The sequence below is a fragment of the Phocoena sinus genome, chromosome 16, assembly GCF_008692025.1.
Source record: "Phocoena sinus isolate mPhoSin1 chromosome 16, mPhoSin1.pri, whole genome shotgun sequence".
NCBI lineage: Eukaryota > Metazoa > Chordata > Mammalia > Artiodactyla > Phocoenidae > Phocoena > Phocoena sinus.
The window spans coordinates 73,451,015-73,477,542 of record NC_045778.1 but is presented as its reverse complement, the minus strand read 5'-3'; the positions used below and the strand labels follow the sequence as shown (position 1 = coordinate 73,477,542).

Genomic DNA, 26,528 nt, shown 5'->3' with positions numbered 1-26,528 from the left:
ATTTCATGTACCATATTGTGATTCCTCAAGGGTTCATCTGACAGGATTTTTTCTCTCCATATGGCGTGTGCTGTCAGTATGGAAACAAAGCCGTTATAAACTCACAGCACAGTAAACACCATGTGATTCCAACACAAGCTGTCAGCACCTCAGTTCCGTGCCTCTCCCAGCTGTACAGAGGATCCCAGGCAAGAAAGCCATGCGTTGGAAGCCCAGGAAGAAAGAAGAGGGTCAGTAATCATCTATTTGGATGTTTTCTCAGCTTTAAATAAAGATAAATGGGCTTATCCTCTGAGGAAGCACCACCACCACTAAAATCAAAGTGCAAAGTCTGCAATTCCTTTAGAAATGGAGAACGAGGCCACAGAAGGAAGAATGTGAATTTGGGATTTGATCAAGGTGACAGGAAAAGGAGCAGATTCAAACTTCTTAATGCGTCAAGGGCAAGTCCGAGGGGCAGGTCACTTCGGGAAAGTCAGAGGACACTGAAATTGAAAGCACAAGTTGCTCTGTAATACATCTTCAGAGCAGATCCTTTCTAGTCGGTTTCTAAGGAAGCCAGCCATGCTGTAGAAATACAGCTTGGAAGTGACCTGCCCACAGCCCGTCTCCCAAGGGTGTCCTGTTTGGGTTAGTGGGGAGGAGTACCCAACACAGAGGGGCAGGGCTCTCCCTGTCTCTGAATCTCTCTCTCAGGCTGGGAGGCCCCTGGGATGCTGTGTACACAGGCACACATGCACGGTCTACACACAAACATACACACCAGCTCTTCTGAATGTGAAAATCCTGCTTCTGGCCACGTCCTTCATTGATCTTTCCTTCCAAGCCAGAAAGAGTCTGTCGTTATGTAAGATATGAGGGGCATCAGGCTCCCTGCCCCCAAAGTATTCACCAATCATCAAATCATTCTAGCCTTATTCTTTTGGATACTTCATTCATTCAACAAACTCTGTTCCAAGGTCTCTTGCTTTTTGATACTAGAAGGTTCCTTCAATTTTCAGACTCTCTTATTGAACACCTGGGGGGGGGGGTTGTGGATGAGTGGGTAGGAGGAGACACACCTCATACCCATTGGCAGGTTAATGATCCAGAAACAGGCTTGGAGTTAACAGCTGGCGTTCAGCTGAGACCAAGAATAGGGATGTGATCTTTGTGATGTGACATTTGACCTCGGCTGCAGTAACATTGGTCTGGTGGACACAAAACTGAAGCATGTCCAGAGGAAGGTGATGGAAAAGGGGGTCCAGAAAGCCCATTATAAGCTCTGAATTTATAGTGCCCTGGATCAAGGGGCAGGCTGCCCCAGGGAGGACTAGGGCCCACCAGCACCCAGGAGGATGGGGGGCAGATGTGCTGGAGAGGCAGCTGGGCTCAGACAGGAAAAGGCTGGACTCCAAGGCCAAGGAGACTGGAATGGATTCTCTGTCCCACTGGGGCATCAATGATTTTAGAGCACAAATGATTCAAGTGCAGTGCATGGGAAGGTGGACAAAAATGGGGTGGGAGCCACGAGCCTGAGACATTTACGGAGGAGGTCACTGGTTTGGGAGCCATTCCCACCTGTGGTTCAAGCCCTGGCCTTTGGGCAGGGAGGGCACAGCCCCTGTGGTTGTGATCCTGCTTTGGTGAGAAGCCGAACTGAATTGGCTTTAAGGAAACCACATGTCTTTTGCTTCTTCGCTTCATCGTTTGCTTGACGCCTCCCAAGCACGCCCACGGCTGGCCCAGGAAGACAGGACTGCCACTCCTTCCCGCAGCACACCGAACTCCTGCCATGCCTCAGACAGAATCAACGTTCCCTTAGCAAGTTCACAGACACTGGCTGAGCCCCTTCTGGGCACTTCATTCCAGGCCCTGTCGCAGGGGGGTGGGAGGGGCACCCCTTAAAGGAGACAGGCTCCGCAGGCTTTGTCTTTGTCCCAGCAGTTTGCTTACCAGCCCAGGCAGGAGGGAGGCACATTCACAGACAGGGCTGGGCAGGGCAGCCAGAAACGCCCGGGCTGCAGGGGCACACGCACTGCTCTCCTGGTTTGGCTGGGTTTCCGGGGAGGTGCCCAGGGGAGGGCTCGCTGGCGCAGGGGAATGGGAGAGATGGGCTCGCCAAAGGCAATGCAAATTGTCAGCAGGGGAGAGGCTGAGTGCTGGGGAAGGAGGAGAAGGTCAAAGCCAGAGAAATAGGGCCAGAGGCTGGAGGGAGGGGCAGGGAGAAGCCACAGGGCAGGGACAAGCCTGGGACAAGAGTGTTAGGGTAAGAATTCAGGGCTAGATCTGCGACCACTGCAGGGAGGCTTCAAGAACGGCTTCAAGTATATGGAGGTTCCTCAAAAAATTAATACGATCCAGCAATTCCACTGCTGGGTATTTATCCAAAAGAATTAAAATCAGTATTTCAAAGAGGTATTAGTACTCCCATGTTCACTGCGACACTATTCATAACAGCCAAGATGTGGCAACCAACGTAAATGTCCATCGACCAATGAGTGGATTTTTAAAATGTGGTATATACACACAGTGGAATATTATTCAGTCTTAAAAAGGAAGGAAATCACGTCACGTGACAACATACGTTAGTCTTGATGCCACTATGCTAATTGAAATAAGCCTGTCACGGAAGGGCAAATTCTGCATGACGCCACCTTTATGAGGTATCTAAAAGAGTCAAACTTGGACTTCCCTGGTAGCCTAGTGGTCAGGATTCCGGGATTTCACTGCAGTGGCATGGGTTTAATCCCTGGTTGGGGAATATCCCGCAAGCCGCGGTGTTGTGGCCAAAAAAAAAAAAAAAGAAAAAAATTTTTGAATAAAATAGTCAAACTCATAGAAACAGTAGAACGGTGGTTGCCAGGGATTGGGGGAGGGGGAAATTGGGAGCTACTGTCCAATGGATCTAGAGTTTCAGATATGCAAGATGATTAAGTTCTAGACATCTGCTGTACAACACTGTGTCTGTAGTTAACAACACTGTATTGTGCACTTAAAAATTTATGAAGAGGGTAGATCGCATGTTAAATGTTCTTACCACAGTAATTAGAAAAAAGAGAATGGCTTATAAAACACAATGAAATAGTGCCGCTTGCAGCAACGTGGATGGACCTAGAGAATATACGTAGTGAAGTAAATCAGACAGAAAGACAAATACTGTATGATATCACTCATATGTGGACTCTAAAAAATAATACAAATGAATCTATATACAAAACAGAAACAGATCCACAGACAGTGTAACAGGGAAGAGCTAAATCGGACTCCGTGTTTGATCTGTTTGACTTTAACCTTTGCTTTCCATTGCTTTTGTTATTATAATCATACATAACGGCCTGCCTCAGGGAACCCTGCCCCTCTGCCTGAAATGTTAAACCAGAGTGCCTCTGTTCAGCTCTCAGGAAGACAATCTGACTCCGCCCACCTGCGGATGTCTGCAGGAAAGAAGAAATTAACACATCCCCTCCTCCGACCCTACCCCACCCCCGCCCCCAGGCTGGCCATTCCAGGGGATATTTGCAAAACTTATGGCCTTTTTACTTTCCTAGCCCATCTCCTCCCCCTCTCTGTGCTATAAAAGAAAGTGGCATGCAAACCCCGAGAAGATGGTTTATCGGAGACCCTAATCTGCCATCTTCTTGGTCTGTCGGCTTTCCGAAGAAAGTCGTATTCCTTGTCTCAACACCTTGTCTCTGATTCATTGGCCTGTCATGCGGTGAGCACAGCGAGCTTGGACTCGTTAACAATATGAAACAAATTTATGGTTACCAAAGGGGAGAGGGAGAGAGGGAGGGACAAATTAGGAGTATGGGATTAACAGATAAAAACTACTACACATAAAATAGATCAGCAGCAAGGATGTACTGTAGAGCACAGGGAATTATATTCAATAGCTTCTAATAACCTATAATGGAATATAATCTGAAAAAATATATGTAACTGAATCACTTTGCTGTATACCTGAAACTAACATAATATTGTAAATCTGTTATACTTCAATTTAAAAAAAAAAGAGAGAGAGAACGGCTTAAAGAAAATGGACAGAAACTGATAGCTTGCTTGGGGATAGGAGGTGAGGCACAAAGGGACACGAATCAGCACAGTGTTATCTGAGGGGTTGGCAAGTAAATTTACTTGATAATGAAGGTAACTGCCTAAGAATACACATGCAAAGCATGCCAACATATGCATTTTTGCAACACACATGTCCTGAAGTTTTCAGGCACAGCCAAGCCTACCTTAAAGGTCGGGCATGACACTTAACAAGTTGTCAACCAACAGAGGGCACAACAAGACAAGGAGCCCTGTTCTTACCACCACCTTGTGATGTTTGGGTGTTTGCCAAGAGCTTCCTCTTGTCTCCTAGCCTGTTCTTGTAATAAGCCATTGACAGTACCCACACCTCAGGACCATTGTGAAGGACACCTGCTATACACTAAATGTGTCCCCCCCCAGATTCATTAGAAACCTAATGCCCATTGTGATGGTATTTAGGAGGTAAGGCCTGAGAGGTGATTAGGTCATGAGGGTGGAGCCCTTGTGTATGGGATTAGTGCCCTTTTAAAAGAGGCCCCAGAGAGCTCCCTTGCCCTTTCTGCTATGTGAGAACACAGAGAGAAGATGGTCATTTATGAAGTGGCACCTGGACTTCCAGCCTCCAGAACTGTGAGAAATAAATTTGTGTGATTCTTTTAAAAATAAATTTATTTTTGGCTGTGTTCGGTCTTCGTTGCTGCACGTGGGCTTTCTCTAGTTGTGGTGAGTGGGGACTACTCTTTGTTGCGGTGCACGGGCTTCTCATTGCGGTGGCTTCTCTTGCTGCAGAGCACAGGCCCTAGGCGTGTGGGCTTCAATAGTTGTGGCACACGGGCTCAGTAGTTGTTGCTCGCAGGCTCAGTAGTTGTGGCGCACAGGATTACCTGCTCGGCGGCATGTGGGATCTTCCCAGACCAGGGCTCGAACCCGTGTCTCCTGCATTGGTAGGTGGATTCTTAACCACTGCGCCACCAGGGAAGCCCCAGTTTCTGTTCTTCATAAATCCACCCAGGCTGTGGTATTCTCTTGCAGCAGCCCAAATGGACTAACATGTTATCTAGTCTTGGGCACATCCCTTAACCTGAGGCCCAGGTCCTCACGCATCACACGGGCAATCAGAGGATCAGCAACACACGTGAGTGCCCAGGCCAGTGTCAGCACATAGTGGGTCCTAAACAAATGGTAGCCATTCGGACATCCCCTCTCCTCTATAAGACTCCTCTATAAGACTCTCTGAAGATTCAGAAAAGAAATGGGATGTAGCCGGTGAAAGGGGGACAACTCTGTATCAGCACCAAAGAAGGCAAAGCAAAGGCCACTCCTCCCGGCGAGAGCCATTGACTCTGAGCTCCAGAAGGGCAGAGGCCAGGGCTCTGCGGCCCTTCTCCCCCTCGCTCTGAGCCTCTCTCTGAGAGAGAAGACACATGTATCCCCACAGCACATGGCTGGGGTTAAAATCTCACAACCCACAGTCAATTCCTTCAAGACTCATAACCCCCAGTGGAATTAGAAACAGGAATGATATTGATAGTGAAAATAAATAAATGCTGTCACTGTTTTCATTCTTTTCGAGTGACATGAAATGGGAACATACTTTCTTAATTAAGAGCCTTTGGTATGCGGATGCTTGGAGGGTCACCAGACTTTCCCAACTGAAAGCCCGAACTCAGGCAGCGGGGACAGCATGGCTCCCCTCATGGCTACAAACCCAAGCGGGGGAGGTCGCCACCCCTCCCTCCCCCCGCCCTCCCTCCCCATCTGGCGTCAATCCCCAGAGGATAGGAAGCAATAAGTCCGGGGCTCTGGGGGAGGGGGTGTCGACCACCTACCACCGAGACCTGCTTGGGACCGGTTTTTCATTGTTGCCCCTAGGCACTCCTTGAACTTGGGCCAATGAAAATGCACATTCCATTTCAGAAGTAGGAGCAAGAAAGGCAGCTTCCTGAGGAAATGGAAATGCTAACACGGGAGCCCTTGTTTATTGTACACGGAGGGGGGGGCGGGGCGGTGGGAGAGCTAATCCAAAAGTGATTCCTGATTCCTGGTGCCATCTCTCTACCAACTGGAGCTTTCTTTTCTTTTCTTTCATTTTATCTTATTTAACACCGTTTCACCAAAATACCAGGTTTTGTTGTTTTTTCTTGTTGGGGGCAGGGGTGCTTATAGGTCCTGAGGCAACTGAGGAAAACAGATTGGAGGAGACTGGATTAGACTGAGGCCTGGAGCCCCTCCCTTTGCTGTACTCCAGGTCTAAGACAGACAGAAAAGGGATTTGAAAACAGCTTTCTCTCAAAAATTCCTGCCAAAGCTGGAAGAAACATCCGGGCGTTTGCTCTGAGGAAAAGGCTCTCTGAAAGGCAAGATAGCATCACGGATAACGGCACTTCTTCATAGCCCGCCTCTTGGAAGGAGCAGGAGAGGAAAAAGGAAACATTTGGTATTTGGTTCGCAACAGCCGAGTGGGTTCCTATTGCTTCAAGAAAGATGTTTTTATGTGAATAAAAATGACATATGGCACATTACACGAACACACCCAAACCGAGCCCCATCTTCCTGTGCTTTTTGTTGCCCTCCTGCTGGTCTCGGGTTTTACTGAATGTCTTGTACTTGTCACGCATCTCTGTAGGATCAAAACTATTAAGCCCGAGTCTTACAAAGGTTAGTGACACCTGGACAAGTCACGTGTAAAAACCACTGAGCTGTAGGGTGTTTGGGCCTGGGCTGCCAGGTGGGGGAAGTGGGGACAGGGGTGGGAAAGGGGGAGGAAAGGAGGGTCTGGTCTGTGGATCTGTGAAAGGAAGAGGGGTGGGTGGAAGTCTACTTGTGGGGGGTCCCATGCAGCCGCCCGAATGAGCCCCACCTCTTTGTGAGGGTTCAGGTCTCTGCCCTGAATCCACTGTGTGCGGTCAAAGCCCAGGAGATACCTGGAGCCTAGGAACGGCCTGGGGGCTGAGCTGGAAAGGATGTCAAGCCTCTGCTGTCACCACGGGGCCCTCTGGGCAGTGATGGGGCCCCAGAGTTAGGCAGTGACCTCTCTCTTATCCTCGCAGCCAAGAAAAGCGAAGAATTTAGATATTCCCTTGCAGTGAGAATGGGATGAAGAATCGGGTGGGTAAATGGAGGGGTGGAGTGACGGAGGTGGACCCAGGGAATGGCCAGGGAGGCATGGACACTGTGGGGCAGTGGCTGGGATGCCCGGCACGGTGGAAGAGCTGGGGACAGAACTGGGACCTGGGTTCCAGGCCTGGCTCTTTTACCGGCCATATCTACTGGCCGGTAGAGACCACTGGGCTCTCAGCCCTCTCCCGGGCTGAAAGTCCCCACTTTGTGACTATAAGCATTCCCTCCACGCGAGCACAGAAGGAGCATGACAGCCACAAGGCATCAGTAGAAAAGGCACCTGGTTCATCACCAGTGGAGGATTTTGAAAATGCCAGGCAAAAAGGAGACGACTGATGTGTGTGACCTGTGGTGGTTTCTATTTCTTAAGATTTTAAATCTTTACAGATGAGGGGAAAACAACTATTCTAAAAATCTGGCTGTAGGATCACTGAGATTAAGAAGGCCCTGGCAAGCAAAGGAGCTGTGGCCGCCAGACATGTCCCCCTTGGGGTGCAGGGCCTGGGTCACAGGCGGGTGCTCAGAACCCCGTTTCACCCTGCTGGGCCTGCAGCAGAGCCTTCCGGGAGCTGGAACCGGGCCCACTGTGGTGCCGGCACCTGGGAAAGCCTGGTGGATGGTGAATGACCCGGGGCCTCCCTTCACTCGGGCTCTGCTCACAACCATCCGCTTAGAGCCACATCCTTTCTACAAGCTTTCTTCCTCCTTGAAAAGAAATTTCCATGTGGATACAGGCAATTTTAGAAATGGAAACAAGCAGGCCACACCCAGGCCAACTGTATCAAATTTCTGGAGATGGCGTCAGTAGTGTTTAAAGCTCCCCGGGAGATTCCAAGGTCTAGTTCATCATTTTATCCCCAGTATCTGGAACAGTGCCTGGCCAAGCAAGAGCGCAGGTGTATACGTAAAACAAATGAAGATAAAACAAAACAAATGAACAAATCAGTGTGAAGTGGAGACCATAAGCCTCCAAGTTGGGGAGTAGAAATCCCAGGCCCACACCCCCTCGACACCTCCCCACGCCACTGAGTGATTAATCTGCCAGAAATGAAGGTCTCCCCGAAAAAACTAGATGATTAAGAGCTGTCCCTAGCAGGGCTTCCATCTAAGGTTAACAAAAGAACCCGTGAGGCTTGCAGGGCTCTGGGTACCCAGGCCGAGGCGAGGCTGGGCCAGGCCGTCTGCTGCAGCTGTGGTGGGCCTCGCCTCCAGAAGCGAGAAGGGCCTGAACACAGGCCCTGCCTGACTCACTCACTGTCTTCAAAGCTCAGCCAGGGCCATGGGGCTGGGGCCAGGGGACTGGACTCTGCCTCCAGCTTCTCCTCTGACCCATGTATGACCTCAGACCCATCATTCTGCTCTCTGGACCTAGGTTTCCCCTTTTACAAAATGAAGTTGATGAACTAGGGGAGCGTAAATGTCCCTGCCTCCCAGTTGGGTGCGTCCACAGGCAGGAGCCTGGTGGGGATGGAGATACCAGAGGGCATGGCCTTTCTCCAGCATCAGAGCCCCAAGCAGAGTTCACGACTGTTGGGGTCTTTAAGGCCACCCAGCTGCGGCCCCTCCTGCACCTGCACTGTGGCCAGAGCGGGAGCAGAGCAAGCGGGAGCTTAACAGCAGCATCTCCCCAGGGCCGGGGAAGCGTGCTGCTCCGTGGGCTGGGTCCCCAGCTTCCACTGCAGCCCTGCCGGTTTGCTGCGGGACCCCGGGGCCGTGACCCCCGCTCTCTATGCGTCAGTCTTTCTCGAGTGTTTTTCCAGTTTAAGCCTGGATGACAGCGCCTGACGCACCCTTACTGTGGGCTGCCCTAGCCTGCCCGGGAGGAGAGCAGGGACGCGTGCAGGCTCTGCAGCCTCGAAGGCTGTGCCCACTGTGCCATCCAGGGCCCCGGGACCTGGCTTTACCTGGAGCTCTGAGCTAATGAAGCAAAAGCCACAGGAGGGCAGGGCCAGAAAGTGGCTGGGCAAGCAGGGGCCAAGGCAAACAGCAACCTCCATGCAGAGGCAGTCCTGCTTCTTCCTGGGCCAGTGGCCAGGGCCTAGCGAGGCTCACGGTTGTGCTGGCCAAAAGCGGCTTAAGAAGTGAATGCCTGGGAAGGTGGAAGCAACTGATGGTCTCCCCAAAGTCCTGATGTCTCAGGTTCCAAAGACCCCCTCCAACCCCCATCCTCTGGATATGATCCCCATTAGTGGCTTAGCCAGCCTTAACTTGTGCCATTCCAGGGACAGTAAGTGCTTCACCTACAAGGTGTTCAGTACTCTTTATCAGCACCATGTTAAAAGTCATTCTTATTTTGAGACCAAACCTTTCTGTAATACCCGCCCCTTAGTCCTTATTCCTGAGATAGGGAGGGCAAATATTTGGTGGCAGTGTTTCTGTGCTCCTGGAGGCCTCTCTCAGATACACGTCCAGTTCCGCCAGCTGCCCCATCACGGCTCCTACAAGACTGGCCACGTGATACACCTGCACTCTGCTTCCTCAAGGAACAGCGTATGGAGGGCTTGGCCCACTGGTACCTGATCCAGGTCTCTGGTAATTAAATATGACAGCATGTCAACTCCTTCCTTCAAGCCACCTTTGCTTAGCTTAGCCCCAGACCCAAGAGGGGCTAGAGTCGGGAAGAGACGAACATATTCCCAGGCACACAGTTCACCCGGTACCCACGCTGCAGATGAGAAACAGGGGAGAGGCGTGATGCTTCAGCAGAAACCAACAGAGAGAGGTGGAGCCTCAACTCAGACTCACTTAGCTGAGTTACAGCCCAGGGTGGGTCGGGATTTTAGACATGAATTTTCATAGAGTTCAGCTAAGCTAGTTTTCAGAAGGACATGACTTTTGGATCAGACGGTGACCTTCCGATTTCGCCACCTGATGTGTCATAATAATAACTGAACGATAGCAGTTAACATGAACGGGGCACCTGCTGTATACCAGGCACTGTGCGACACACTTCACATGCTTTTCTCTTGCATCTACAAAACAGACGCTATTAACAGCCTATTTTTCAGATGTCAAAAAATGAGGCACTGAGAAGGAATTAGCATAAGGTCCCAGAGCTAGCAAGAGGTGGAGATGAGATCTGAACTCAGCTCTTCCTGAAAAGAGAACAGCTCTTCTGCATTTCTTAGCCTTTAGGGAATCCGTAGCGGCAGCAGGTGAGGAACTGGAACCCTGAGAGGTGGATGGCGTCACACCAGTGGCATCATTTGGCAGACTCCGGGAGTCCACAGGGGAGAGAGTCACCCTGGTAACCTGGACACACCCATGACCTGTCATTCCATTCTCACGGGGCCCAGGACTGCTCTGCATACAGAGTCCAGGGCTCAGCCTCCAGAGACTAAGGCCTGGGAAAACCGTGGCAGCTCAGGGGCTGGCTACCAGCTGGACAGCTATGCTCCACCAGCCGGGCCAGCAAAGGAGAATGATGTAGAATACCCTTCTCTCCCCTTCTCCTCCGGAACGCCCCCTCCCTGGAGCTCCTTCAGCTCTGCGGCCAGCACCACACCTGTGATCAAGTAACGTTCGTGCTGTCTCATTCCTTCGGCCACTGTCCTCAGAGTTGGCCTTCACACTCACTCACACACACACACACATCCATCCATCCATCCATCCCCAGCTGAGCTGTAAATTCTCTGCATCCCCGGCAGAGCCTAGGACAGTCTGGACACTTAAGAGATCACCAATAAATATACAATTGATTAAATTGAGAAATATTATTCACTAGAATCCGGTTTACACTTCCTTTGTCAAAACAAATCCCTTGCTCTTTGAAGGTAGAAATCTTAAAATCCTGGGTGTCCAAAAGTAAATGCTTGGCTTTAAACAGGCTGTTAGAACTGCACTTCACATCTCATTCCTGTGCTAGGACCGACACAGAGGCAAGTCCTTCAGCCAACAGGAGGGGAATGCAGGCGGGGCCCAGGCTGCCCGGTTCCCTGCACGCCCAGCTCCCCATTCAGAGCCTGGCATAGAGCTGGTACAGTAATATTTGAGTGCACACGTATGAATGAATGAATGGATTAACGACCTATCTCATCAATTTGCTAGCTGTTGGCTACATTCTAATTTGTCCCTGGGCTGGGTCAAGTTAATGAGTGGATCTGCCACATGGGAAAGGGAGCCTCTTCCCAGCACTGGCATCCTCATTCTTTATAACGCAATCATAGGGCAGAGCAGGGACGTGCCGGAGGCAGCAGGGACACAGACCCCGAAGAAAACCCGAAGGAAAGCCAGTGTGATGCCCTCATTGCTCAGACGGAGAAACTGAGGCCCGGGTAGGGGCAGGTCTGGTTTTGTTCATCACCGCAGGGCTTGCTTAGCCGCTCAGCTGCTCTAAGGCCCTGGCTCAGCGTGAACAGGGAGGGGAAGTTCTTGATTAAAATTCAAAGACCCTCACCCTAGGGTCCCACCCAGGTCTGGCACAGAGACTCCCGGTCAAGCCTGTCAAAACTCCCTCCCAGGACCTGGCATTTTGAACACCGTGCAGGGTAGCTGCTTCTGTCAGCCTGAAGGCTGGTGATGGATGCTACACAGGTGTCTCATATAAATCCTCAGGGGCCATCTCTGCCTGGAGCCAAGTAGAGGCTTTTAATCATCAAGAGGGAAAAAAAGCAAAATGCCTCCTGCATTTTCATCTCTGTAAAAGAGCACAATCAATTTGTCAGCAGGCAGTAACACTTCTTGCCAAATACCACTTATTGTAAACTAAAGCCGCCTCAGCGATACAACTACAGAATAGAAGCACGCAGAACCCAAAACACATGTTTTTCTTTCTTCCCTTCTTTCTTTTTTAAGAGTTCCACATATCTTATAACTGTCTAGACCTCGTAAGCTCCGTCTCAGCCTGAACACGGCTCTCTGGGAACACTTTTTCTCTTTCCTCTGACTGCCAGGCTCCGAACAGACGTTCTGACAGATACTTAACTGATGCCGAGCCTAATCGGTATCCTCTTCAGTTACTCAGCACAAGAAAGACAACTGCGAAAAAGACCAAAAAACCATGGGGATGATCAAAGAATACCCTCTGTTGCTAAATGGTCTAAAAACGTAACCTATAATGGCTGTTTGTTTTCAATCATTCCTCACCAAGAACAACGTTCAAATGATTGAAAAATTCCACGCTGGAACCTCGGATGCTCACCGATTTTCCCTTCTGAGCACCTGCATGGAGAGAAGCTCTGTTCAGAAGGTGTAACTAATAACAGGGACCGGAGAGCTCTCAGCTCCCCACATTCAGTGTGTCGTCTCAGAAAGCCCTCCAAGGACTTCGGAACGGGGCCTGGGTTCCAAGAGGTTGTTCTAGCCGAGTCAGGGCCAGTTCAAGCAGGCAGCTGGAGCACAGAGGGAGAGAGGCAGAGGCCCTTCCTCGAAAACCAGGGGCCAGCAGCTGACAAACCCAGACCTCCGTGTGGCCAGAAAAGAATCAGGAATGTACAGGGCACAGCCCAAGAGACCACCACTAGGGGAGAAGCCACTCAAAGCGGCCAGCTCCTCCCAAAGCAGGCACGGAGTCGAATTTCCAGTCTGGAATCACAGCTCATAGATGTCTTCAAAGTTGGGGTTAAGCCAGGGCAGCCAACAGGATACCCTGAACCTCTCTGTGGTCCCAACCAAAGCAGCTGGGAGCTCCACCCTGCAAGGGAATCCTTCTAGGCCCAGCTGCCTCCTGGCAGTTGGTCACTGCAGTTTCCAGCCCCCTTATAATTCACATCCAGATGTGCCCATCATATTTAGCTGGGGCTGGATCTGGTAGGTCAGGTCCCTCTCTACTGCTCTCCCTTTAAGATTGATTTACTGAGCACCTACTTGTTGCCCTGTGCTGTGCTCCCCCAGAGGATCAAGGGATCGGCAGAAACACCCAACACCGTAAGCATCCAAGGAGCTGACGGTCCAGCTCTGGGCTCCTTTCCTTGGAGCTGACCTTGAACTCCTCGGGGATAAGAGGTGGTGGACAGGTAAGAGACATGAACTCTGTACACCACCTAGACTCATCCCAGTCATCTAACGTCCATTCATCGTGTTTTCTGTTGTAATAGATCTCCCACTTTTAGCCAGGCACACAGCCACCCAAAAGAAAGACTACATTTCCCAACAACATTTGATGCTAGGTGTGGCTATATGACCAAGTTTTGGCCAATAGAACATGAGCAGAAAGGTCCAAGTTATCTGGGTTATGTCCTTAGGAGAAAGGGCATGTCCCCCTTCCCGTAGACTAGAATGCAGACATGTGGGGTGCCATCTTGGACCATGTAGACGCAGGCAACATCCTAAGGACAGAAGAGACTGGGAACTAAATAGCCACAAAGATAGAACTTCCACGGCAGCCCCAAACCCCTACCCAAGCACTGTTCCATGAGAGAGAAATAAGCTTCTACCTTGTTTACACCAGCGTTCGGGTGGGTCTTTGTTACAGCAGCCGAACCTATACTCTGCTTGATCCAACCACATACTAGCTGTATGAGCTTTTCTGAGACTCACTTTCCTGGACCTAAAATAGAGATAATAACAATACGACCTACCTCATAGGTACAGATCAACCAAGGGGTTTATTAGCGCAGTGCCTGTCAGGTGGAAGGCCCTCAGTAAATATCAATACTGTCTATCCATCATGATTATAAGGAGCAGTCAATAGAGATTCCTGCCAATTCCCCAAACCCACCCCCTTCACTGCCCAACCAGGGGAGAGCTGAGCACACACAGCCAATGAGGGATTAATTGTGAAACTGATGTTCACCCACCTGAACCTCATCTACTAAATCAGGCAGTTTCAGATGTTCCTTTGGCACTGAGAGGGAGGCCGAGGTGTCCCTTCAAATGCGATGTACCCACCCGACCTCCCTTGGCATGACCCACGGTGCTGTAATAAGGCTCCAAGGGTCCCATGGTCCTCTAGCAGCCCTTGGACTTAAGCAAATAGAGAACTGTTTCCCTGGTGGAATTAAGGTACCCAAATCTCAAAAAGCATGTGTTCAGTTCTAAAAATGGTGACCTGGAGGCTTCCCTGGTGGCACAGTGGTTAAGAATCTGCCTGCCAATGCAGTGGACATGGGTTCAAAGCCCTGGTCCGGGAAGATCCCGCATGCCATGGAGCAACTAAGCCCATGCACCACAACTACTGAGCCTGCGTGCCACAACTACTGAAACCCACACGCCTAGAGCCCGTGCTCCTCAACAAGAGAAGCCACCGCAATGAGAAGCCTGTGCACCGCAACGAAGAGTAGCCCCCGCTCGCCACAATTAAAGAAAGCCCGTGCGCAGCAACAAAGACCCAACGCAGCCAAAAATAAATAAATAGATTAAAAAAAATCCCCTTAAAAATGGTGACTTGTACAATGGGTATCATCAGAAAATCTACAAACAACAAAGGCTGGAGAGGGTGTGGAGAAAAGGGAACCCTCTTGCACTGTTGGTGGGAATGTAAATTGATACAGCCACTATGGAGAACAGTATGGAGGTTCCTTAAAAAACTAAAAATAGGATTACCATATGACCCAGCAATCCCACTACTGGGCATATACCCAGAGAAAAACATAATTCAAAAAGACACATGCACCCCAATGTTCATTGCAGCTCTATTTACAATAGCCAGGACATGGAAGCAACCTAAATGTCCACTGACAGATGAATGGATAAAGAAGATGTGGCACATGTATACAATGGAATATTACTCAGCCATAAAAAGGAATGAAATTGGGTCATTTGTAGAGATGTGGATGCATCTAGAGACTGTCATACAGAGTGAAGTAAGTCAGAAAGAGAAAAACAAATATCGTATATTAATGCATATATGTGGAACCTGGAAAATGGTACAGATGAACTGGTTCGCAGAGCAGAAATCGAGACACAGAAGTAGAGAAAAAACGTATGGACACCAAGGGGGGAAAGCGGCAGGGGTGGGCTGGTGGTGTGATGAATTGGGAGATTGGGATTGACATATATACACTGATGTGTATAAAATGGATGACTAATAAGGACCTGCTGTATAAAAAAATAAATATTTTTTTTAAAATGGTGACCTGAAATGGAGAGTATTTTCTCTCCCTATCAAACACAATTTAGCTTTCTGTCCCTGTGATATCCCGGGTAATCCACATTTTATCCACTGGATAAAAAATCCAGTATTTTAATAAGTTATAGTTTGGAAGCCGCAAGGTTCTGAAGTCACTAGAACTGTTTTTGCTGTATATTACACAAAACAAACACTCTGGTTCCAGGAACTCAAGGCAGCACACTGGGAACCACATTCGTTTTCCCAAGATACAGGCGCTGTGCGAACTGCCTCGTCCTGGCCACATCAGGCTCAAGTGTCTCTGGGGTTCCTGAAGGGCATGGGCAAGGAGCAACCCCCAGATGGCCATACCAGCACCTGGGATGGCACCGCCTCTCTTACAAGGGCCAGGAAGGTGGGGGATGTTCGTGCACTCAAGGGGCAGACATCCAGGTGGCCTCTGGGCCCCGGCTATAAGTAAGTGGCTAAACACAAGATTGTATACAGGGCTACTAAGAGCTTCCTAAGAACTGACGTTCCTTTTTTTTTAAATATTGACTTTGACCTTGCAGTCTGATTGCCTCTGACGGTCACAGAGCCCAGAGTGGGAACAGCCTACAGCTGGCGCCCACACTTCCTAAAGGCAAGGGCTGCCTTGCAACTCTGAGTCCCCTCAAGCCTCACGCAGAGCTGGGCCCCTGTCACCCCTCCTCTCTGGCACTCAATACAGGTGACCTTTAAAATCTGCTTAGGGGACTTCCCTGTCTGTCCAGTGGTTAAGACTCCGTACTCCCAATGCAGGGGGCGTGGGTTCGATCCCTGGTCAGGGAACTAAGATCCCATATGCCCCACGGTGCAGCCAAAAAAAAAAAAAAAATCTGCTTGGGTGGTTGCTTGGTTAGTGTCCCTACCCAGCTTCAGTCTGGAAATAAGGAGCCAGCCCTGCTGTCTTATTTCTGGTTGTGCTCCCCAGTACTCAGAGCAAGGCCTGGTACAGGGCAGGTTCTCAGAAACAGGAGAATGGATGAATGAATGAATGGACGAGGGCTGGGGCTTGCTAAATAGGGTTTGTTTTTTTTTAATTTGGTTGCACCAGGTCTTAGTTGCAGCAGACGGGCTCCTTAGTTGTGCCTCGCTGGCTCCTAATTGTGGCATGGGAACTCTTAATTGTGGTATGCATGTGGGATCTAGTTCCCTGACCAGGGATCAAACCCGGGCCCCCTGCATTGGGAGCATGGAGTCTTACTCACTGCGCCACCAGGGAAGTCCCCAAGGGGATGGTTTAAATCATGATGATGAGGCCTTCCCACCTAGGCAGTCAGAGAGCAGCCAAGGCCAGAGTGATAAATGGGAGAGGGGCATCAGCTCACATCCCCCACCTGGGCAGGGACTACTCACACGGGAGCTCTTGCACATGTGCTCAGCACCCACAGAGCCCCAGGCTTGAAGACTCCATTCTCGCTCTTAATGCCACCCTGGGGGATGGAGACTTCTCCCCCAGCACTGAACAGAAAACCACACATCGCTGGTCTAAGGAACTCGCTGAGGTTATACAGCGGCAGTGGGGGAACTGGGGCCTGAGTCCAGGTCTTTTTGGTTCCTAAGGCCCTATGCTCCCAGCAAGCGCTGGGGGGAAGGAGGCTTCCCAGGAGGCCCCTCTGCTGTCCCAGAGAGACTCACCTTTGGGAATCGGAGGAAGGGAGGAAAGCAAATTGCTCCTCCCTCAAGAGGAAGCCACCACTGCCCACCAGAGAAGCGAAGGGCCTCCCTCAGGGAGGAAGGGAGGGGAGTGTCACCCAAGCAAAGGTCCCTGGACCAGGTGCAGAGGAAGGAGAGAAGGGGTGGGAGACAGGGGAGGGTAGATACTCCATCTTCTTTTTTTTTGTGTGTGTGTGTGTGTGGTACGCAGGCCTCTCCCTGTTGTGGCCTCTCCCATTGCGGAGCACAGGCTCCGGACGCACAGGCTCAGCGGCCATGGCTCACGGGCCCAGCCGCTCCGCGGCATGTGGGATCCTCCCGGACCGGGGCTCGAACCCGCGTCCCCTGCATCGGCAGGCGGACTCTCAACCACTGCGCCACCAGGGAAGCCCAAGGGGAGGGTAGATATTCCATCTTCTTAATTAACGGGGTTGCGAAAGCTTCAAGCACTTTCACATGGAGCTGCAAGAGGGGGCTCTTCCCTCTCACACGGGCTGTGGCTTAAGCTCCAAGAAGCAACTCAACACCTTCAGAGCCCGGCAAGGGCCAAGGTGTGCTAAGCCGAGGCAGAGACATAAGAGAAGCCAAAGACACCCAAAATGGACAGGCTCACACTCTGCTTTGGGGCAGGGCTGGCACTGTGGTCTTTATAGAGGAAACGTGAGAAACAGGAAGTTGCACTGAAAGAGCAGAGTCCCTCGGCCTCCCTCGGCCTCCTCTGCCTCCTCAGCACTCTTTCCAGCCTCTTGACTGAGTACCTACTACAACCCCACAGAGAACCCATATCTGCTCCGGACTCCACACAGGACCTGGTGCATGAACCCAAGCCTCTGTCCTGGGAACCCCACCCTCACTCCAGAAACACAGACACTGCAGAAAGTTAAAATTTCTAAACCTGGCAGCGAGGGTTTCCTTCACCAGCCACATCTGGCCTGAGTCTAAGAAGAGAAGGGAGGACAGACACTGGGTGAGGAAGGCAAGAGGATTTACAGCAGGGGCTCCTGCAGGTGATGACATCCTAACAAGGCTCCTCTTTATAGAAAGACCACACTCCCCAGCAGCTGGGACCACAGCAGCTGGGGCTGGCTGCCACATGCAGCAGCCAATCTGCAGATGTCTCTCTCTGCTGAAGGAGCGCTTCCCAGGTCCTCAGCTCGACTTCTGCCCTTCTTTGCCCACCTGGAACTCCATCCCCTTCCACATTAAAGACCTGGAAATGCTACCTGATGGGCTGCATCAAGCTACAGCTGCCTTGCTGGACCAAGCAAGGACCAGATGGTTCCCCTCTTGCCACATCCATGGAGAGAAAGTTGCTCCTGGAAAACAGCCAAGCTCGTCTGAATCACGGGGTGGGGGGGTAGGGGCGGACTCCCTGTGGGGTTGCCCTGAAATGACGCAGATTCCCAAACGGGCCAGCTACTCAAGCCCAGTGTCTACACACACAAAAACACACCCAGAGACACGCACACACACGCCTCCTTCAGGAAGCCTTCTCAGATTGCCCCTGTCCTCTCCCGGGGCTCCTGCACAATCGGTCGCTCCAAATGACTCCTCTGATGTGCGGTAGCAGCCATTTCCTGGTGTGACCCGGGGGCCCCAAAAGAGTGGAAGGGGCTCAGGGTAGGTCACAGACTGAACTGTGCCCACCCCTCAAATTCATATGTTGAAGCCCTAACCTTCAATGTGGCTGTATTAGAGACAGGGCCTTGAGTGGGGTAATTAAAGTTAAATGCAGTTATAAGGGTGAGGCCCCAATCCGAGGACTGGTGTCCTCAGAAGAAGATGAAGAGACACCAGAGATTGCGCACGCTCTCTCTCTCTGCACAGAGGAAAGGCCATGTGAGGACACAGTGAGAAGGCAGCCGTCTACAAGACAGGAAGGAAGCCCTCACCAGAAATCAACCCTGTCACGACCCTGACCTTGGACATCTAGCCACCAGAACTGTGAGAAAATACATTTCTGTCGTTTAAGCCACTCAGCCTTATTTTGTCGTGGCACTCAGTGGCATTTTGTCATGATCCGAGCAGACTAATACAAGGTGTACGAGCAAAAGAGCGAGGTTTGAAGCTCAGTTCTACCAATGCCAGGCTCAGTGATCTCTGACAAATCACCTGGCCTCAGTTTCCTGGTCTGTAAAATGGGGTACTAACTCTCTCTGCCCTACCTGGCTCACTGAGAGGCCAGGAGAAGACGGCCAGTCTACAGGGCAGGAGGGCAGGGCTGGGGTGGGAGATGGACATGGGTTCAGTCCTGGCCCCGCCACTCGCCACCTGGGTGACCCCAGACAAACCACATGATCAGAGCAGCTACTGTCCACAGAGCATCTGCTACGGGCCCGGGTCCAGCACCATTAGTCAGTTTTCCCAGCTGAGCAATGGGGACGAGGTTCCTGCTGCACGTGGGAGTGACGGCCAGATGCTAAGGTGGGTACAGCATCCCGGCCAGGACCAGCCACGCCCCCTGGGCGGCAACCCCAGAATGCTCCCAGCCCTTGCCACACCCCTGGCCTGGCGACACTCACTGATGCTCCAGGAACTGGGACGCGCTGGCCCTTTGCTCCCTCTCCCCCACACGATGGGGAAATCAGCTGGAGCCTTGGGAAGGAGAGGCCAAGCCATTCCAGACCATCCGTGGCATCGTCCAAGGCTTGCATACTTTCCACACTGAGGCCTCAGCCCTTGGGGTGTTGACTGACGCAGTCACCCCAAGAGGACCAGAATCTGCTCAGCAGACGCTGCCCAGCCGCTCAGGAGGCTGCCTCAACACCTTATCCAAAATCCAGTCCCTGCGGGACCGAGGCAGCCATTTAAGAAGTGTGCCCCCCACCAGCCCATCACTCTGCTGATGGCGTGGTTACTAACCATGGAGAAGACCTGATATACAAAGGAGGAGCAAGGGCCATCACAGGGCTGTGACGGCTGCAGTGGGCAGAGGGGTGGAGAGAGAATGTGGAAAGAAACACGTGCAGAGCAGTAAATGGTGGGGGCCAGCGGGGGGGCTGAGTGTGCACGGGGATTGCTAGCGTTGAATGAACTTGAACTTTAGTCAGAATTTCCATGGCACTTGGGGACGCAGGTCTCTGGAGAGCTGCCAAGCCAACGTCAATCCAGACTCTGATGCTGTCCCTCAAGGGGCAGGAATCCAGGAGGTGGTGGTCAAGGTGTGCAGCAGAACGGAACATTCCCCCCGCCATTCCCCATTTGCAGCCATGGCCTTTCCAAACATCCCTCTGACCCCCAAGCACGAACCGGCACAGTGGGACACTCCCAGGTCCCACCTTAGCCTCTATCTCCCAGGGGACAGATATGCGGACTCCACACAGGTCCCTTTGAAGGCACTTCTGTTGTGCTGAGATGATCTTGAGCTGGGCTCCCGGGAATTTGCCCAGAGTAAGGAGAAGGCCACAGCCCACTCTATATCCCATTTGTTGCTTTCTCTTTGGACATACACATCACCTGCATTTATGGTCAAAATGGCCAAATCGCTATTGCTTACCCAGCCCTGCTCTGTCATTTAAAAGGAAAAAAAAAAAAAAAAAAAGATCACTCATAGATCACTTTCACTGCCTTAGACACGGCAAGGCATCTCACATCACACCGCTCCGCCTGGGCTCCAGGCTCTGTTTGGCCCCTTTCACACCTCACTCGTTGTTAAGAACGTTTCCTCCCCTGGCCTGGCCTCCCTCACAAGCTGTTCTTCGGCGGGGGTGGAAGCCCCCTGTCCCGGGCTGGGCCTTCTCTGATGGTGCCTTAGAGGTACCATGAGACAGCCCAGCAGTGGTACGTTGCAAAAGGGAGAGCTGGCAGAGCAAGTTTCGGTCAAGCAAAGCCTTTCTCCTTTTGTCAATTGTGAGAAGCGTCCCCACACGAGAAGACAAATCCTCCCATAGACTGTGTTGAAAACTTGTGAGAAAAGGGACCAACGGTGGCTGGGCTGGGTCTGCCGGATGCTGAAGCATATAGAGGGTTGTGGTTATGCTTTGTTGTTTGCTTTTTATTTTTGATAGTTTTCTCTATTCTTGGCTCTTTTCTCTTGATGGTCCTGAGACACAAATGGAAATAATCCTGGGATCAAAGAAGAAAGATGGAGCTGGAAGAGCCCAAAGGCTGTCTGAGGTTGGATTCAGGCAATGCAGGGAGTAGAAATCCAGACGTGGTTAAGGGGCTGATCTGCAGGGCATCAGGAAGGTAGGCACACAGGGCTCTAGCTAGTCCACCTCGGAAATCAGACGGGACCCCAGAAATCGAGAAGGCATGAGCCGTGAACATGGTCTAAAGTCCAGGGCTCAGAGCCTCAAACCTGGGCGTTGACAACAGTGGAAGGAACAGGGCACCGACCGGTGGAAGAGCTGGGGGCTGGCACTGGCATAGATGAGACTCAAAGCTCAGCTTTCCAGCCCTATGTGGTTCCTATAAGGCAGAAACCACGCTAGCAGGGCCATTTCTGACCAGATATTGTCTAAAATGACCATGTTCCCTGGAGAACTTTTTCAAAATATAAAATTCTGAGCCCAGACACTCTGATTCTATAAAGCCTTGGAACTATTTATTTCTTAAAAGCTCCAAGGTGATTGATGTTAGCCTCTGCCCTAGGCTCCTTGATTTTCCTTCTAACTGTGGAAGAGGGTGTGTAGGCAAAGCAACTGTCATTATGTCCTTTCTGAGCTGCATCCTGAGAATTTGTTTTGTCTAAGCCGATTATAATGTCATACCCTGCCTGACAGAATTTGCTCTTTTCTAGGTCCTTTTCAGTCTGAATGCAGCATTTACTCTTGCTGGTTCTTGGTCCCATAGAGCTGGGTTGTAACGCCCCCATTGTTCAGTAGGTGTCACTGTAACACAGGATGCGGATGACCCAGTCTTGAAATTCTTCCAAATCAATGTTTTCAAGTCCTGCAGAATATATTAGTACCTTACTTTATCAGTTTTCTCGATTTAAAAATTTCTATCTTGGGCCTTCCCTGGTGGCGCAGTGGTTGAGAGTCCGCCTGCCAATGCAGGGGACGCGGGTTCGTACCCTGGTCCAGGAAGATCCCACATGCCGTGGAGCGGCTGGGCCCCTGAGCCACAACTACTGAGCCTGCGCATCCGGAGCCTGTGCTCCGCAATGGGAGAGGCCACAGCACTGAGAGGCCCGCGTACCACAAAAAAGTTAAAAAAAAAAAAATTTTTCTATCTTGAGTTATCTTAGAATGAAGGATAACTATATAGCACCAATTGTTTCTCAGGGCTCAGGAAATGCTATTTCACAAGAATTGTCTTTTTAAAAATATATATATATATATCCATATTGGAGTATAATTGCTTTACACTGTTGTGTTAGTTTCTGCTGTACAACAAAGTGAATCAGCTATATGTATACGTATATCCCCATATCCCCTCCCTCTTAAGCCTCCCTCCCACCCTCCCTATCCCACCCGTCTAGGTCATCACAAAGCACTGAGCTGATCTCCCTGTGCTACGCAGCAGCTTCCCACTCCATCCATTTTACATTTGGTAGTATATATATATGTCAGTGCTACACAAGAATCGCCTTCTATGTTTCACTGTTTCTATCTTCCTTTTTTTCCCCTCTACCACAGTGGTTCTCAAGTTTTATAGACTCAGAACAGTGTTACACCTCTAGAAATGTTGAGGACCCCAAACAGCTTTTGTTTATGTGGGTTATATCTATTCATAGTTTCCATATTAGAAAATAAAATTGAGATAAATTTAAAACACAAGAATATACAGGCGGGTTTCCCTGGTGGCGTAGTCGTTGAGAATCTGCCTGCTAAGGCAGGGGACACGGGTTCGAGCCCTGGTCTGGGAAGATCCCACATGCCGCAGAGCAACTAAGCCCGTGAGCCACAGCTACTGAGCCTGCACGTCTGGAGCCTACGCTCCGCAACAAGAGAGGCCGCGACAGTGAGAGGCCCGCGCATCGCGATGAAGAGTGGCCCCCGCTCGCCACAACTAGAGAAAGCCCTTGCACAGAAACGAAGACCCAACGTAGCCAAAAATTAAATAAATAAACAAATAAATTAAAAAAAAAAGAATATACAGGCATACATTTCATTAACAGAGTGATGATAGGCTCTAGAAAACTCTATACTCACAAAAGAATAAGAGTAAAAAGGACAAATAACATTATCAGGATTATGTATCATTATGGAAATAGTTTTGACCTTGCTGAAAGGCTCTCAGGGACACCCAAGGTCCCAGTTCACATTTAGAAACTGCTGCTCTACTACTTTTGAAGTTATACTGTTCGGTCTTAACAAATCTGAAGTAAATGAACATTTAAAATTTCCTTCTGAAAAAGATATGATAAGTTTGAATGCTTTCATTCTGATCATCCCCTTCCACCTTACATGTTCTGGTTGCCCAGTATTTTTGTTCTATTTTGTTTTGTTTTGTTTTAATCTCTCAATTGAGACATTATTTTATACAACTAGCATTTGTTTAAATATAGCCAAATATTTACCAAAATTTTTGCACATCATTCCATCTTGCACCTTAGACCTTCCACCTGGTATATTCTTTTGCCTGAAATACATTCTTCAGAATGTCCTATTACAAAATAAATCTGTGGGGAATTATCCAAGCCTTGTCCTCTATCTCTAATTTTGCTCTTATTCTTTCACTGGGTATAGAATTATAGGCTAACAATTACTTTCCCTCAGCACATTGAAGTTATTAGACCGTTTTCTGGCTCCCATAAACTGTTGCTGAGAAGTCATCTGACAGACTCATCACTGTTCCTAGACAGGAAATCTTGCTCTTCTCTCTGGTTGCTTTTAAAATCATCTCTTTGTCTTAGGTGGACACAGGTTTACACTGATGTGTCAAAGGAGAAGCCTTATTTTCATTTATCATGCTTTATTTCTCATGTTTGGGATTCACTGAATTTCCTAGATTTTGAGGTTTCATATCTGTCAAAGACTACAAAATTCTCAGTCATTGTCTCTTAAAATATTGCCTTTTCCCATTTTCTGTATTATTGCCTTCTGAAAACCCAACTGGGTGTGTATTAGACCTTCTCACTCTATCCTGTATGTCTCTTACTGTCTTTTTTTTTTTTTTTTTTTTGGTGGTACATGGGCCTCTCACTGTTGTGGCCTCTCCCGTTGCGGAGCACAGGCTCTGGACGCGCAGGCCCAGCAGCCATGGCTCACGGGCCTCGCCGCTCCGCAGCATGTGGGATCTTCCTGGACCGGGGCATGAACCTGTGTCCCCTGCATCGGCAGGCGGACTCTCAACCACTGCGCCACCAGGGAAGCCCTCTTACTGTCTTTTATTATTTCCATTTCGTAAGTCTCTGGGCTGCATTCTAGTTTACTTATTTGAATATATCTTCCACTTCTCTAATTTTTCCTTTATCCACTAAGTCTAATCTGCTATTTAATGTGTCCCTTGAGTTTTAACTTTCATTTATTAAATTTTCATTTTTAAAAGTTCTCTTTTTATTTTGCTTTTTTTAAATAGCCTCTTCTTCCTTGCTCATATTTTCGAAACTTATACTTCTTGAAATATACATTCACCCCATATGCTCTTCAGGCAATGTGACTGACATCCCTCCCACTAACAGGTGGGGTCTTTGTTCCTTCCCCTTGAATCCATGTATGGACTTGTTACTGCCTCAACCAACAGAACACGGTGAGAGCGATGCTTTGGCACTAGGTCACGAAAAGGGCGTAGCTTCTGCTCAGCTCTCCATCTCTGAGATGCTCATCCTTGGAACCAGCCATCACATTGTGAGGAAGCCCAGGCCACATGGTGAAGCCACATGGAGAGGAACAGAGGACCCATTAACAGCCAAATCAACTGCCAGATATGTAAGTGGATTAGTCATCCAAGCGGCAAGTCCTGCACTGAGGCCTTGAACAACGTGGGGCGGACATAAGCCACCCCTGCTTTACCCTCTGAATTCCAGACCCACAGAATCCGTGAGCACAGTCAATGGTTGTTCTGTGTCACTACATCACTCAGCCATGGTAACTGGAACATTCCCCAATGTATTTCCAGTGCCTAGTTTAGATCTGGTGCATAGTGGGTGCTTAAATATGTGTTAGGTTTATAACACATTAGCTAACGTATTATTACTCTTCTAGAACCTACAGCCTACTCTTCAGAAAAGTCCTATGCCCTTCATCGGGTATCTTTGATCCCTGATCGGAACAAAGGCTCACTCTCCTGTTTGCCAGTGAATGAAAGCACCCAGTTCTGAGAGGGCTCCTGCCTTACCCAGCTCCTCAGAAAGCTAAGGGGTGCTGATTCCCTGGGATCCACCCTCAAAGCAAATAAGGCACTCATCCCCCCTGTTTCCCAGATAAATATTTATATTGCCCTTGGCTGAGTGGCTATTTTTTTTTTTACATCTTTATTGGAGTATAATTGCTTTACAATAGTGTGTTAGTTTCTGCTTTATAACAAAGTGAATCAGTTATACATATACATATGTTCCCATATCTCTTCCCTCTTGCGTCTCCCTCCCTCCCACCCTCCCTATCCCACCCCTCTAGGTGGTCACAAAGCACAGAGTTGATCTCCCTGTGCTACGCGGCTGCTTCCCACTAGCTATCTATTTTACGTTTGGTAGTGTATTTATGTCCATGCCACTCTCTCGCTTTGTCACAGCTCATCCTTCCCCCTCCCCATATCCTCAAGTCCATTCTCTAGTAGGTCTGTGTCTTTATTCCTGTCTTACCCCTAGGTTCTTCATGACATTTTTTTTCCCTTAGATTCCATATATATGTGCTAGCATATGGTATTTGTCTCTTTCTGACTTACTTCACTCTGTATGACAGACTCTAGGTCCATCCACCTCACAAATAACTCAATTTCATTTCTTTTTATGGCTGAGTAATATTCCATCGTATATATGTGCCACATCTTCTTTATCCATTCATCCGATGATGGACACTTAGGTTGTTTCCATCTCCTGGCTATTGTAAATAGAGCTGCAATGAACATTTTGGTACGTGACTCTTTTTGAATTATGGTTTTCTCAGGGTATATGCCCAGTAGTGGGATTGCTGGGTCATATGGTAGTTCTATTTGTGGTATGGTAGAACTACCATATGGTAGTTCATATGGTAGGTTTTTTAAGGAACCTCCATACTGTTCTCCATAGTGGCTGTATCAATTTACATTCCCACCAACAGTGCAAGAGTGTTCCCCTAAGATTAAAGACCTAAATGTAAGGCCAGAAACTATCAAACTCTTAGAGGAAAACATAGGCAGAACACTCTATGACATAAATCACAGCAAGATCCTTTTTGACCCACCTCCTAGAGAAATGGAAATAAAAACAAAAATAAACAAATGGGACCTAATGAAACTTCAAAGCTTTTGCACAGCAAAGGAAACCATAAATAAGACAACCCTCAGAATGGGAGAAAATATTTACAAATGAAGCAACTGACAAAGGATTAATCTCCAAAATTTACAAGCAGCTCATGCAGCTCAACAACAAAAAAACAAACAACCCAATCCAAAAATGGGCAGAAGACCTAAATAGACATTTCTCCAAAGAAGATATACAGACTGCCAACAAACACATGAAAGGATGCTCAACATCATTAGTCATTAGAGACATGCAAATCAAAACTACAATGAGATATCATCTCACACCAGTCAGAATGGCCATCATCAAAAAATCTAGAAACAATAAATGCTGGAGAGGGTGTGGAGAAAAGGGAACCCTCTTGCACTGCTGGTGGGA

At 49.3% G+C, this 26,528-nt stretch overlaps 1 protein-coding gene across 10 annotated transcripts in view; it reads right to left on the bottom strand.

The window, feature by feature from the left end:
• GRK5 (G protein-coupled receptor kinase 5) overlaps positions 1–26,528 on the bottom strand; it is a 224,645-nt gene that overhangs the window by 68,094 nt on the left and 130,023 nt on the right. For 4 of the 10 annotated variants that reach the window (XM_032608689.1, XM_032608690.1, XM_032608691.1 and 1 more), the window contains exon 3: positions 12–70. The exons of the other annotated variants lie outside the window; for them this stretch is intronic. In XM_032608689.1, the coding sequence (XP_032464580.1) occupies positions 12–70 (59 nt within the window). The remainder of the gene's footprint in view (positions 1–11; positions 71–26,528) is intronic. 10 annotated transcript variants of the gene reach the window in all.